This window comes from Numida meleagris, chromosome 16 (assembly GCF_002078875.1).
Source record: "Numida meleagris isolate 19003 breed g44 Domestic line chromosome 16, NumMel1.0, whole genome shotgun sequence".
Lineage (NCBI taxonomy): Eukaryota > Metazoa > Chordata > Aves > Galliformes > Numididae > Numida > Numida meleagris.
The window spans coordinates 7,304,879-7,317,723 of NC_034424.1; the positions used below are offsets into that span (position 1 = coordinate 7,304,879).

Below are 12,845 nucleotides of genomic sequence, written 5' to 3' on the forward strand. Positions count from 1 at the left end.
TCAGTGTGGGAATTTCTATTGGCTTAGCTTTGATTTGGGCATGGAGAGCTGGGCTGGGTGTGCTGAGAGCTGGGGGTGTCCCGCGCTCCCTCCTCTGCCAGGGGATGCAGTGAGGAAGGGAAACCATCGTCAGTCCTTGAGAAAGAGTTTTGCTTGAAGCCGTGTTTGTTTTTAGAGAGACGCCTGTCCCCTTCTTTTGCAAGATTACTTTATGATTTCTAAAAAGGGCTCAGAAGAAGCTCCTATCTGAGTGCCAAAAGCCAGGAGGGAGCCATTCTTGTGGTGACCTGAGCCCAGGAGGGGAAATAGCAGAGATCTCACAGCAAAACCGCCTGTCTGCTCCTGCAGCCCTCCTTGCACAGGGCGAGGAAGCAAGCATCCGTGTTGCCTTTATCCCAGCCACCAAGTATTTGCAGCTGACTGACGGCTGCGTGTGCGATGAGCCCTTCCCTTCTTTATTTTTGATTATTATTGTTATTATTTGAACCAGATCTCTGACTATTGGCTTCCAGTTTTGTGTCTGGAAGCCCGAAGGATGCCCGCTGGGTGCCAGTCACTCTGGCTGGTCCAGTGAGAGCAGCTCGGGATGCAGGTCAGGGTGTGACCCCATTGCTGCCATTTGGCTTCTCTTCTGCAGAGCTGTGTTGAAGGGACAGACCCTTGGGTGATGCCAATACACCATGTCCTTAGCAGTGAGCCTTCATCCCTGGGCAAGTGCTGATGACAGCTTCTATCAAGCGGAACATCTGGGGCTGGCAGGCTGTCTCTGAGACAGGGATTAGGTTTGTTGGAAGCTCGCTGGTGGCTGGGATCTCAATGCTTTCATCACAGAGCCATGCTGAACTTCTGCCACTCTTAATCCAGCTGGCTGGGCCTGTGTTTATGAAACCAGTGAATTTGTCATAGTGAAACTCAGCAGCATCCCAATTGCTTCTAATAATTAAGCCTTTTTTTTAATATCGCAGCCATATGTGGGGTTTCGTGGCTATCTGAGTTAAATGTGGGAGCTTAAAAAGGCTCCTCAAGCAGTAATGATTCTTAGAGATGCTCAGCGTCACTGAGGTGCCTGTGGCAATGCACTAAAACAGCAGTCCAGCTAATTATTAGTGCATTGCAGCGGGAGCCCTGAAGAAGCCCAGCACTTCTGGAGCTGCTGCCAGTGGCAGATGAAGTCACCGCGCTTATCCTCGCCAGCTGTTTGTTTTGTTGAACCACAGCAGTTTCTCCAAGTTACTGAAGTTGATGTCACTGGAAGCGATGTGACATTTTTTGCACACATATAGAATAAGTGTTAAAAAATGCTCCTCCAGAAGAGCTTTTCCAGTCTTGTCTGGGAGCTGGCTGGGGAGCTGAGTTCGACTGCCTCGCTGGAACTTAATCCATAAAGCAAATGAGTCATCGGGCACCAATGGCTTTACCATAAATGTCAAACCATTTCTTACTGGTCGTGACAGTTAGCACTTACATCTGCTTGGTGGAGCAAAAAAAAAAAAAAGAAAAGAAAAAGCCTCACCATGCAGAATCATTTTCATCAGCGTGCTGTCCTGCCTCTTCCCCTTCGCAGGAAGTTGTAGGAATTAAAGGTCAACATTTGATTTATTCGCCTTTTGGAACACTGGCTCTTCGGGCGGGTGAAATATTGGTTCTTTTCAGAGAAGGAGGGAGGATCAATTTATCTGTGCAACACCTGGATGAGAGACGCAGGTGTGGGTTGGGCTGCAGCATTGGAAGGGCTTCTTGAGAGCCCTCTGTGCCCAGGTGTCTGTGATTCCCCCACTGTCTGCTTGGGGCTGGAGGTTGGATGCTCCCCAGCTTGGATACCCCTTTATTTGAAGCTAGGTCTTCAAAACCTCGCTGACTTGGCTGGTAAAGTCTTCGAGCCACTGAGTGAGAGTGTTCCCCCTCTTGCAAAGGCTCCGTGGAAAATCTGTGGCTGCTGCATGGGCGTGGAAGGGGGGGAGGTTAGCTTCAACGTGACAGCATCTTCGTTATCGCTGCTGTTGCTGAAAAAAGCAGATGCTGAAGTAGGAAGGAGAGAGGTCTGGCTGTTCCCTGTAACCTCAGCAGTGGAGCAAGCACTCGTTGTGCAGAGGAGAGGAGCTGGGGCTGGGGGCATCTCTCTCTTGGTGGTATTTATTAGCAGCAACACACTTGAGAGGACACACAGGCAGCAAACCTCCCAGCACGGCTTGCTCTAGTTAAGGTCAGCTTTCTAAATCAATGAAATGGGGCTCCTGACAGCGGAGCTTTGTGCATCTTTTGTGAGGTTCAGATAGTGGGGCTTTTATTAGGGCCTAAATTAGCCCATTTGATTGTTTTGCACTGAGGGATGTGGTCAGTTGACCGGGAATTTTGCTAACAAGGTTTCACTCCTGTCTGCTTTTTACGAATGTTAACACGGGGTGTCCACCAGAGTCATGCACTTGCTGTTAATGAAACAAAGACGAATGATCCAGCAGCCCACGAGCTCTCCTCCTTCCCCTGCCCCTGAGCTGCTCGACCCACATCAGTGCACTCAAGCTCAGATGCTCCCTGGGGTTCTCATTCCTCCAAAACCTGGTGCGTTGCTTTTCCTTCTGGTTTTGCATGCTTGCACGCTGCTGCTGGAACAAGGGAAGGATGAACTTGGCTGGGCAGGGTGATTGATTGGGTTTGAAAAGGAAATGGGAAAATAGGAGGCACGTTGAGTGATGCTCATGGAGCGCAGTGAGCTCGGAAGGAGCCCTCTGAGGTGGCTCGTGCTTTGTCCTGGCACCCTTTGTATTCTGGAGTTATTCAGGTGCATGCTGACTTTCTTAAGCTCTCAGCCCAGAGGTAGCAGGAAGCTTCATTTGTTTTCCTCCCCTGCTCACTTGGCCAATGTCATCCCCCAGTGCCTTATGCTGAATGAGTTTGGGGTTTGTCTAAAGCTTGAGCCCAGAGGTCCTGGGACTTGCAGTGATGTCCTTCCATGTGTGCTCAGAGGAGCTGCAATGCCTTGAGCAAGAGGATGCTCAGCTCCCGTTCTGCTGCTGGAAGCAGGGTGTGATTGAGGCAAGATGTTGTCCCACACGTAGCTCAGGAGCTGCTGTCAGCTGAGACTAAAAGTGAACTCAGCTATGGCAAATTCTCTGCTGCTTAACCTTTTGCACCGTGTTTAGCCACTATGCCTTTCTTTGCTTTATCTCTTCCCCAAGAAAACACAACTTTAGTCGTGGTCCCTGATAGGATACAGACTGTCAGCTCTCCTTGAGGTGTAAATCCCACCTTATCAGGAAAAGAAGCTTTCAGCCTTCCTTCCTTGACTCTCAGAGACAAAGACCAAGTCTGCTGTTGTGTCTGTTTAATTTCAACTTCTTCCCGCAGCACCAGACACTCCACGTAACCTCATGGAAACAGGGAGGCTTTAAGCACCTGGCTGAGAAGGGCATCAGTGCCTTCACGTGGGTGTTGGGGGGGGGCAGAGGTGGCTGGGTTGTTGTGCTCTGATATGTCAGAGCAGCAGCTGGGAGATTATTCCCATCAGGAGCTTCAAGCGAGTTGTCATGGCCGGGCTGGGCATCCTGCAGCGGTGGGAAGCCTGGGAGCAGCCTGTTGTGATGCTCTGAGCTGCCCTGGGCATTGGGGTTACTTGGTGCAGGTGATCCCACGGCCCAGCAGCTCGCACTGCAGGTGGCGGAGAGCTGGAAGCGGGGCAAGTTCTGCGAGACAATAATTTGGCTTTATTTATTTTATTTTATTTTTTTCTAATTTTCCCAAAGCCGCATCCCGTTTTCTGTTCGTTTTCTAAAGGCCGCTCACGAAAAGCAATAGGCTTAAACCGAGGCCAAGTTTTGGGGTAACGTGGATGTTCAGAGGGCGCCGTGTGCTGTCGGAGGGCAGTCACTGCTGGGCCAGGTGCAGTGTGTGTGCATGGAGCTGAGCCTGACCTCTTGATTCAAAAATATCCTTTGGTTTTCCACGGGGCTCTGAGACATTCTGGCCGGGCTCCGGTCTGAGCTTCTGGTTCCTATTCTGTGCCCAAGCAGTTGTGCTGTAACACTCCTTCTTTTTTCCCCCCCCCGATGCCTTCACAGTATTTTTCTATCATTAAAGAAGACGTTTTCCCCTAACGAAACCATCAGCTGCAAAAATCCAAGCGGTGAAATCTTTTCCTCTGCAACTGTCTGCTGCGAATAAACTGCTTTTTGGTGCCACCGTTAAACCCCGGCTTTGGCTTCCCTCCTTGCAGGGTGACATCCAGCAGCTGCTGATCGTGGCCGACCCCCGGGCAGCCTATGACTACTGCGAGCACTACAGCCCCGACTGTGACACTGCCGTCCCCGACTCTCCGCAGTCCCAGGACCCCAACCAGGATGAATACGTGAGTACGAGCTCATGGCTGCAGGTGGGGATGCTCTGGGGCAGCGGTATCGGGCTCCACGCTGTGGTTGCAAAGCTTAGCTTGCTTGCTTCAATCAGATGGGACCTTGAAAGGCCGTGTGTTCCCACTCCCCGCACTAAACAGGGACGCCCACAGCTCCTCCAGGTGCTCAGAGCCCCTCCAGCCTGACCTTGGGTGTCTGCAGGGATGGGGCATCCACCACCTCTCTGGGCAGCCTGTGCCAGCGCTGCACTACCCTTAGGATAAAAACTTCCTCCTTCTATCCATTCTTCCTCCTGTTCCACTTTCCTGTAAATCAACGTAAGGCAGTGGCCGAAGCAGAGGTTGCTTTTAGGATCCTGCAGTCCTGGTCTCCTGCCCCCAGGGCTTTCCCTTCCCATCTGTGCTCTTCCAGCAAACGCAGTGCAGGTTTGCTCAGAGCTCAGAACCTTGCAGGGGACACAGCCCGAGCTGACGGAAGTGCTGACCTTCCCAGGCAGACCCAACCCCGTCCAAAACCCGCACCTGTTTCTGAATTCCAATTTGAGCTGTTAAACTTGAAAACAGATTAAGCACTTTTTTTTTTTTTTTTACTGCTACTCCTTTGAAACAGCAGGTGTCAAAGGCAGGAGGAGCGTTTTTTTTTGCCCGTGTGTTTGCCATTTGAATTTCCTTTTGGCAGAAATGGTCCCAGCTGATCTGTAATGGTTTCTCCTGTAGAAGCTGCTGGGCTGTGCTAGGCAGCTTTTCCTACAGAGCTTATTTCCTTTACAAAAAGAAAAGGGAAAAAAAAGAACAAACAGGGTGCCTCCTTCTTTCTGCTGCTCAGTTGGAAACGTCTGAGTGGGGCTGATTTCCAGAAGACCATCATCTGAATTTGACACGTTTTAGAAGAGGTCTCAGGCTCAGCTCACAGCAATTAAAGTGTCTGGCACCCTCAGGCACTTCTCGGCGCCTTGGCTCCTGCTTCTGCCCGGTTTTGCAGCAGTGCCGTGCACTCTGCCTTGCTCTCAGCTGCTCCCCACTGATCTGCAATGCCATTGCTGTGCTCTGGCTCGGGCACCTTGGGGTTTGAGTTAAGAAGCTGCTCTGGGGAGCACAGTGGGGCTTGCAGCAGTGCAGCCTATGGGAGCTGTAACCATGCTGCCAGTGCTACTGGGGAAATAACAAATACGTAAAATAGACTCTGTGGTGGGATCAAAATGCATGGTAGTAGGAAAAGAAAGCTCTTCTGGAGCCGGCAGCACAACAAGGGCTGGCTTGTCTCAGGGCTGTGTTGCTCCATGTAAGGATAACTCATCCATCCGCCTGCTGCCAGCCGGAGCGATGGGCTGGCGGAGAGATCGGCCGTGCCCGGCTGTAACCAAACGTTTGGTTTGTATTTCATTTTGAAGAATGACTGACGCCTTGTGGAAAACTCTGAAAATATCTGGGTTTTGAAGCCCTTCTGCCTGCGGGTCACGGGCAGATAGGAAATCACAGGCATGCTATTAGGAGAGAAAAGAGCATACCGGTTCCTTGGAGTGGTGGTGCGATGCACGTTGCCCTCTGCAGATCTGAGACGTGACCCGGGAGGGCTCACCGACCGTGTGTTAAAAAACACACAGCTGTTTTTCTGTTTTGTAGGGCAACCAGGGGTGACCAAACTCTTGCTGGGTGGCTTCGATCTCTCTGCTAAGGCAGAAGGTGCCCCCAGGCTGAGAGATTAATGGGGAGCTGAAATGACAGAGCAGCCCAAAGCCAGGCTCCTGGTGTTGAGGAATGAGAGGAAGGGAAGCGTAGTGCTGCATGCACCGTGGCACGGACTGCTTGCATGGAAGAGGCCTACAGAGGGATTGTGGGCATGCGCTGGGTGCCACCAGCTGATGTTCTGCTCCTTGTGTTCTCTCTGCAGTATACCGATGGGGAGGGAGAAGGGGACACCTACTACTACGAGTACCCCTACTACGAAGACGTTGACGAAGCTGTAAAGCCCGAAGCGCCCACCACCAAACCGGCCCCCCCCGGAGTGGCTGCCGGAGAGAGACCCGAAACCAAGCAGGTACCCACGTGGGGTCCTGGCTGATAAGTGGCACCTTCATGGTGCGGCCAACTGGGGAGCAGAGGGTGATGCGGAACATCTGCCTTCATCCTCCCGTCGTGGCATTTTTCATATATACGTGGTTAATTGTTATTTTCCGCGCTAGGACTACCCTGCCCCCACGCCGTCCCCTGAAGCGGGGGACCCCGGCAGGCAGACCAAAGGGGCTGCACCCGTGGACGACCCCCTGGTGGACGAGTACAACTACGAGACCATCAACGAGGAGTACTTCACCCCTCTGCCCTACGAAGATGTCAACTACAACGAAGAAGTAGACCCCCAGGGAGGGCTCACCGAAAACGCAGTGGAAGCGGAGCTCCCCACGAGTACCGTCATCACCTACAACGAGACTGATGTAATTTAATGAATCCTTTTGGTTTCGCTCTGTTTTGTTGTTTTGTTGTTTAGTATATTATTCCTGTTATTTCTTAGCCCCGAGCGAAGGAGGTGTGATGATCCGCATGGTAAATCTATTGGTGGTTTGGGCAGCGCTGCGAGAGGAGGTGTCAGGGTGTGGGATATTTTCCTTTTGTCGTTCTTACTGAATGGATCTTCACATTTTTCAGATTGAAATATAAAAAAGAGAACGACTTCAACCCTGGGACAAATCCCAGCATTTGAATTATTCAGTTTGCCCTCGGAGCCCCTCAGTCTTGTTGCAGATCTACTGACAATGGGATCAGCCCAGATCCCATAGCTGATACTCTTTGGAGCAGTTGCATTCTTAGTTCCCCACATTTGATGTCACTGTGTCGCACTTGAGACTATTCTGCACTTGAGACTGTTCTGCCCTTAAGACTTGCCTGATTTTTGCTTTTATTAGTCTCATCCTCCAATGAGACTGAAATGAATTGTCATGCAGCTGTGTCCTATAGCTCGCCAGGCAAGGAAATAACTTTATAGTTGATGAGGCAACTTCTTCGTTATCCAGGAGCATCAGCACAGGGAGCTGATTGCAGGAGGAGGTTTCCTGAGGTGGGACTTGGCAGCGTTCTGTGCTTCTTCCTTGAGCAGAGCAGAAGTGAGCGATGGGACCGTGAAACTCAAGGCTCGTTGGGAGGTGTCAGAGAGTGGCAAAAGAGACAGCAAAAGCTGGCCAAGATAATTGGAGCTGGGCCTGAAAGCGTGAATTAAAAGGTGTCAGGGAAAGTGTCCAAGGAAGAGCTGAACAGTGTGTGGGGGGGGGTTGAGCCCAGACGGCTGGGATGGAGGGGATGGAGCTGATGGAGAAGGCTGAGCGGGGTGGGGAGATGCTCAGGGGGAAAGAAAAGTGCTCCAGCAGATGGATGGACCGAGCGCCAGCCTGAGGGAACCAAAGGATGGGAAATGTTTCTGTTTCCTGACGCAGAGCCAGAAATCTTTGGCCAAACTCGAGCTTTCTAATAGGGAGGAATTAAAGATTGGATAGGGTGATCTTAAAAAAATTTGCGAGTGGAAATAGGAGGCTTCAGGGCCTCTTTAGTTGTTAGGAAAATCAAATGGGAGAGGAGGAAAGTTCAGGTAGGAAAACGCATAGGGCGAAGCTTCCCTGTGTGAGAAGTCAGCCTGCTCCCACAAAGCAGCCAGCATCTCATGGAGCATCCTGAGGCTGTGGGCCTCCAGCAGCTCCCACAGGTGCATGTAAATGGGGGAGGCCGTGGGACTGCTTGGGTGGGAGCCTGCCCCAGTTCGTCCACTGAATCCTGCAGTGATGAGCAGGGAGGGGACACGACCGAGGGAGGTTCACCTGTCCGTGTTTTGGGCAGACTGCAATTCCTACAGTTGGAATTCTAAGGGACTCAGTATTACAGGAGGCCAGGGGGAGAGGGTTTGGAGGCAGGCGTAGTTTGTTAATTCTCCTGGGCTTGGGTTTCCTTACAGCTAACGACTCTGTGATAAATGCTGGTGGAGCAATGCTGAGATTTAGTAGGCAGCAATACTGGGGGACAGATATATTGTGTTCATCACCTGCAATTCATCAAGCAGTTTGCTTTGCTTGTCCAGATGCATATAGCAAAGGCTTCCGAGCTGCCTCTCTTTCTTGAAAGGGAAGGCTGAAAGATGTTTTAAATGAGGTTGTTATCAGCAATGGAGCATTGCAGTATTTTGCACAATGATTTTTTGACCTCCCGTTTTCTTTTGGCGCTGTGTTCTGAATTCAGGTTGCTTTTGTTCTTCTTTCTGTTTCCCATGCAGCTGAAGATCTCAGCACAGAGAGCTTTCCTTCCGCTCTGCCCGGTTATTCAGCATATTATTATTATCTCTTTCCAAATTGATTTGGGGGATATCAAAGCATCAAAAGAGGCATTTCTGATGTTCGTGTCAAGAAATGCAATTTGAGGAAGTCTGCTGTGTTATCTCTAAAAGCTTTGTAGAGAGATGAACAAGCTTTAAGGTTTCAAAGAGCAAACGCAGATAAAAGAGCTTGAACAGGCTAGCAGAGGTGTGACAGCACCCGATCCCTTTGCGTGGTACAAAGGAAAACTAATGCAAAGTTCTCCAAGCTTTCTAATCAGGAGCCACCATCGAGTTGTCTGGGAAAGAGTAGTTTAGAATCACGAAGCTGCAAACCTTGTCAAAAAGTGGATCTGGGAGCAACTTAAATCCATTAGCAATGTGCTGCTGAATACTTGTTTCAGAAACACATAGAGTCTATGCAGGAGGTGTGTCAGTGGCTGGTTAAGAGCCTGCTGCCCGCTTTTGGCCTTATCCAGACTTTGGGTTAAGAATCATAACCAGAAGATTTCTAGTGAAATGTTGGCCAAGAAATTCATTTTTGAGGCTGCCTGCTCCATACCATGAATTGGCAGATCACTGTTGCTGTGATCAGATGTAACCATTTCCCAAGTGGCAGCGGTCCAGCAAGGAAAGGGGGAGAGGGGCAGGTTGGGTCGCTGGGAGCTGTTTTGTAGCAGGATGGTGGAATTCTGGGATGCATTTTTGGGTTTTACCTCCGTCCCCACACCTTTTCGACCCTCTGATTTGGGAAACTGTGAGATGGGATGCCTTGTTGTGAGCTCTCTCCCTGCTGATTAAAAGATGAAAGTGGGCAGGAGCAGGAAGCACTCTGCCTTCTAATGAAGCTGCTGCTTTCAGTCCTCCTGCACGCGGATACAGATGCTCGTGCTCATGGATTGTGAGCAGTTCTGGCACAGAAACAAGGTCTGCAAACGACGGTGGCATTTAAGTGATTTTGAATTCATAGCAGCAAAGAGAGAATTTCTCTGGGAAGCGGTGGAAGTAATTCAATTTATGGACCATTTTGTTCATTAACAAGACGGGAAGGAAACAAAATGATTATCAGCACATTTCCTTCCTTATAGTGCTCTTCCAACTGAAGGGTGCCGGGAGAGAAGTGCCTGCAGAGAGGGCAAGGAGATGGACATAAGCAAGGAAATTCTGATACGTGTCTGGTGTCCTTGTTTGTGTACCATAGTGTCTGTTGCTGTGAAGATGCAGAAAGGATTGAGGGATTAATGCATCAGATTTGTAAAATCTGCTCAGGCTCTTTGGAAAAGCAGAGTGAACTTGGATCACAGACAAAACAAACAGGAGGACTTTGTATAAGCAAACTTGGATTTTTCCACATTTCCTCCTGTAATTAGTTTCTCATCATGACACATGGCATTTTAGACTTGGATTTTGAGAATGGGATGGGGGTTCATTTTCTTTTTTTTTTTTTTTTTTTTTGGTGCTTGATAATCCAATGGCTCCAATATTCAGGCTGTGAGAGGAGAGCAGGAAAATTCTGTCCCACGTTTCTCGAAGCCTCTCGAGTTTGTGGGGCTGACACAAACCCCTGCCTCATGCTGCTTTGTTTGCCTCGCTCAGACCATTGCACTTGCACTGTTATTTTATGGTTAGGATAGCTACTGGGAAAGGCCAGAATTGTGTGAAGGTCCTTCCATTCTTCTTGCCTACCATTGGGGAGGGCTCACGGAGGCCACTGGAGACCTTCAAACTTCAGGATTTAACTTTTCTTGTGCTTTCTATTGGCAACCATTAGCATGAGGCTGCTTCCCTCCCCAAACCCCGCAGCCTCCCCTTGGGCTTTCAGCATGCACATCCTGCAGGCATTGGCAGCCTGACACGTTGCTGCTCTTGCTTCCAGGCTGCTCAAGGAGGAGATGACCTGGATAAGGACTTCACCGAGGAAACGATAAAAGAATACGATGGGAATTACTACTATTATGACAGAACAGTGTCTCCCGACATCGGGCCTGGGATGCCTGCCAACCAGGACACCATCTACGAAGGGGTAGGAGAGCTTTTTTCCATTGGATGCACGCTTCAGAAACGGTTTTCTTCCCCCACAGCTCGAGACGAGCAGTGCAAAAGGCGGTGATCCCATCCCGCTTGGGTTCATCCCCCCGGGAGGCAATGCCTCCGTGCTCAGGGTGGGTGGATGTGTCCCCATTTGTGCTGTGCACCGATGTTGTGACATTGCCCCCAGCTCTTGCTCACATTGGTGCAGGCGATGTGCTCCCTGACCATCTCCCTCTGTTCTGTTCCATGCTGCAGATCGGAGGCCCGCGGGGTGAGAAGGGGCAGAAGGGGGAGCCCGCCATTATTGAGCCGGTAAGGACAACCTGTCTGTGTTCTGTACGGTGTGGTGCTCTCAGTGCTGCAGCTGAGAGGAAAAGTTCCCGCGAAAGAACGGCTCGGTCCATTTTAATATGAAATACTGTAATTATTTCTTCTTAAGACACTTCACATTAGGAAGGAGGTGCTAAATTTCCCGTGCCGTCTCATTTGCTGTAGCGCAACCCCAGACCATCCGAAATGGAAGCGCTTGGCTGAGGCCATTCCCCACCTCTGCAGGGATTTCAGAGAACCCACAACGCTGCTCCTGCAGCCTGGGGCCTCTCCACACCCTGACCCAATCCCTCAGCTCAGGGATGGCTTTAATGGTGCCACCAGTGGGTTTGGCTCTGGTGCAAATAAAGGGTTCTCAGCTTGCTCCTCCGCCTGCTCCCGGGTCCAGCAGCTTCCAGAGAAGCCCTGTGTTGTCCTGGGGGAACATCAGCGCTTTCCTTCTTTGCATTTCCACCCTGACCCATTCCTGGGGCTGTTTTTCCTTTCTAAGGAATGATTAAAAATGGTGCAACCTGCAGAAAAGGTGGGTGCCCAACGGAGCATCCCATAGGTGTGGGCAGAGCCAGGGGCTCCCCAGTATTGCTCTCATGCCCTCAGCAGGACAAGGGGCTGTTGGCCCATGTCTGTGTGTCCATGTCTGTGTTCCTGCTGCGGTGCTCCTGGGCTGGGAGCAGGGCCTGGCCTCGCTGTGCTCACCCCACCGGTCACGTCCCCGAAGGGCCAAGCTGCTACCAGCAGCTCAATTAACCCAATTTCTCTTGTCAGAGAGCCCACGCAGTGCCCAGCGAAGCAGTGGTACTTCCCGTTGCCCACAGTCCATTCTTCTTTCTTCCAATTCTTCCTCCATTTCCTTCTCAAGGAGACTTTGCCGGTGCTGGCGGAGTGAGGTGGGAGCTGGGGGGCAGCAGTGGGGCTTCACAGGCCTCCACCGCTGCCTGGTGAAAGCATTTGCGACCCGTCCTTCCCTCGCTTCCTTTCTGGGTCCTGCTCTCGCTCTGCAAACAAAGGCAACGAGCGAGCGCCTTGCTGAGCCATGCAGCAACACGGGGAAGGCGGCTTCAGCAGCCCACCCTGGGCCGGAACCGATCCGAAACGTTACAAAGCGACCGAAAGAATAGTTAAGTTTAATCATCCAGAAAGAATTTGGCCGCCTTCGCTATTTCAAAACACTGGAGCATGTCTAGCTTTTGCCAGAGAGTAAACAAGACCAAATGCCGCCTGGTTCCTCTCCGCTCGGTTCCTCTTTAGCGGAGAGAAATCCGCATTCGCTGCGCTCTTTATCTGGTTTTTGATCGGAGCTGCAGCAGAGGGGGGAAATAAAAACTGAAGGCGGAAGGCGGGTTCTGCTGAATTCTCTCATCTTTGCCTTCAAGCTGCCTGCCCTTCAATCCTTGCTCTGTGCTGACGCTCGCTGGATGCAGCAGGGCAGCACAGGCTGCTCGGGGACGTGGTGGGGATGCTGGGACCCCCGTGTCCCCATGGCCCGGCTGCGGGGGTGCCAGGCTGCCTTTGCCTGCTTTGGGGTGGACTCAGGTGCTCGCAGCTGCCTTCGGAGAGGGTTTGATCAGCCTTTGCGCAGCACTTCCGTGCGCTGCAGTGAGTTTTTGTGCTTTTTCTGCAGCATTAGCCTCACTTGTGGGTCGCAGCTGGGTGTCGAGGGGAGTGACGCCCCGTTATCCCCTGGATGGCCCCAAACATGTGCTCTGCTTACCTCTCCCAAGGCAATCCCCTTTGGTGGCATGCCCCCAGCCGGTCCCACAGCCTCCTGTGTCCCCTCCCCTGTGCTGGTGAGCGGTCACGTAAACAGCAGCGATCTCTTGCCGAGGAGAATCTCCAGATGTCCCTAAA

The 12,845-nt window shown here is 51.3% G+C and overlaps 1 protein-coding gene across 3 annotated transcripts in view; it reads left to right on the forward strand.

Moving 5' to 3' along the window:
- COL5A1 (collagen type V alpha 1 chain) overlaps positions 1-12,845 on the forward strand; it is a 127,152-nt gene that overhangs the window by 51,243 nt on the left and 63,064 nt on the right. For all 3 annotated transcript variants that reach the window (XM_021413741.1, XM_021413739.1, XM_021413740.1), the window contains exons 5-9: positions 4,211-4,342; positions 6,237-6,383; positions 6,529-6,777; positions 10,513-10,659; positions 10,923-10,979. In XM_021413741.1, coding sequence (XP_021269416.1) covers positions 4,211-4,342; positions 6,237-6,383; positions 6,529-6,777; positions 10,513-10,659; positions 10,923-10,979 — 732 coding nt within the window. The remainder of the gene's footprint in view (positions 1-4,210; positions 4,343-6,236; positions 6,384-6,528; positions 6,778-10,512; positions 10,660-10,922; positions 10,980-12,845) is intronic.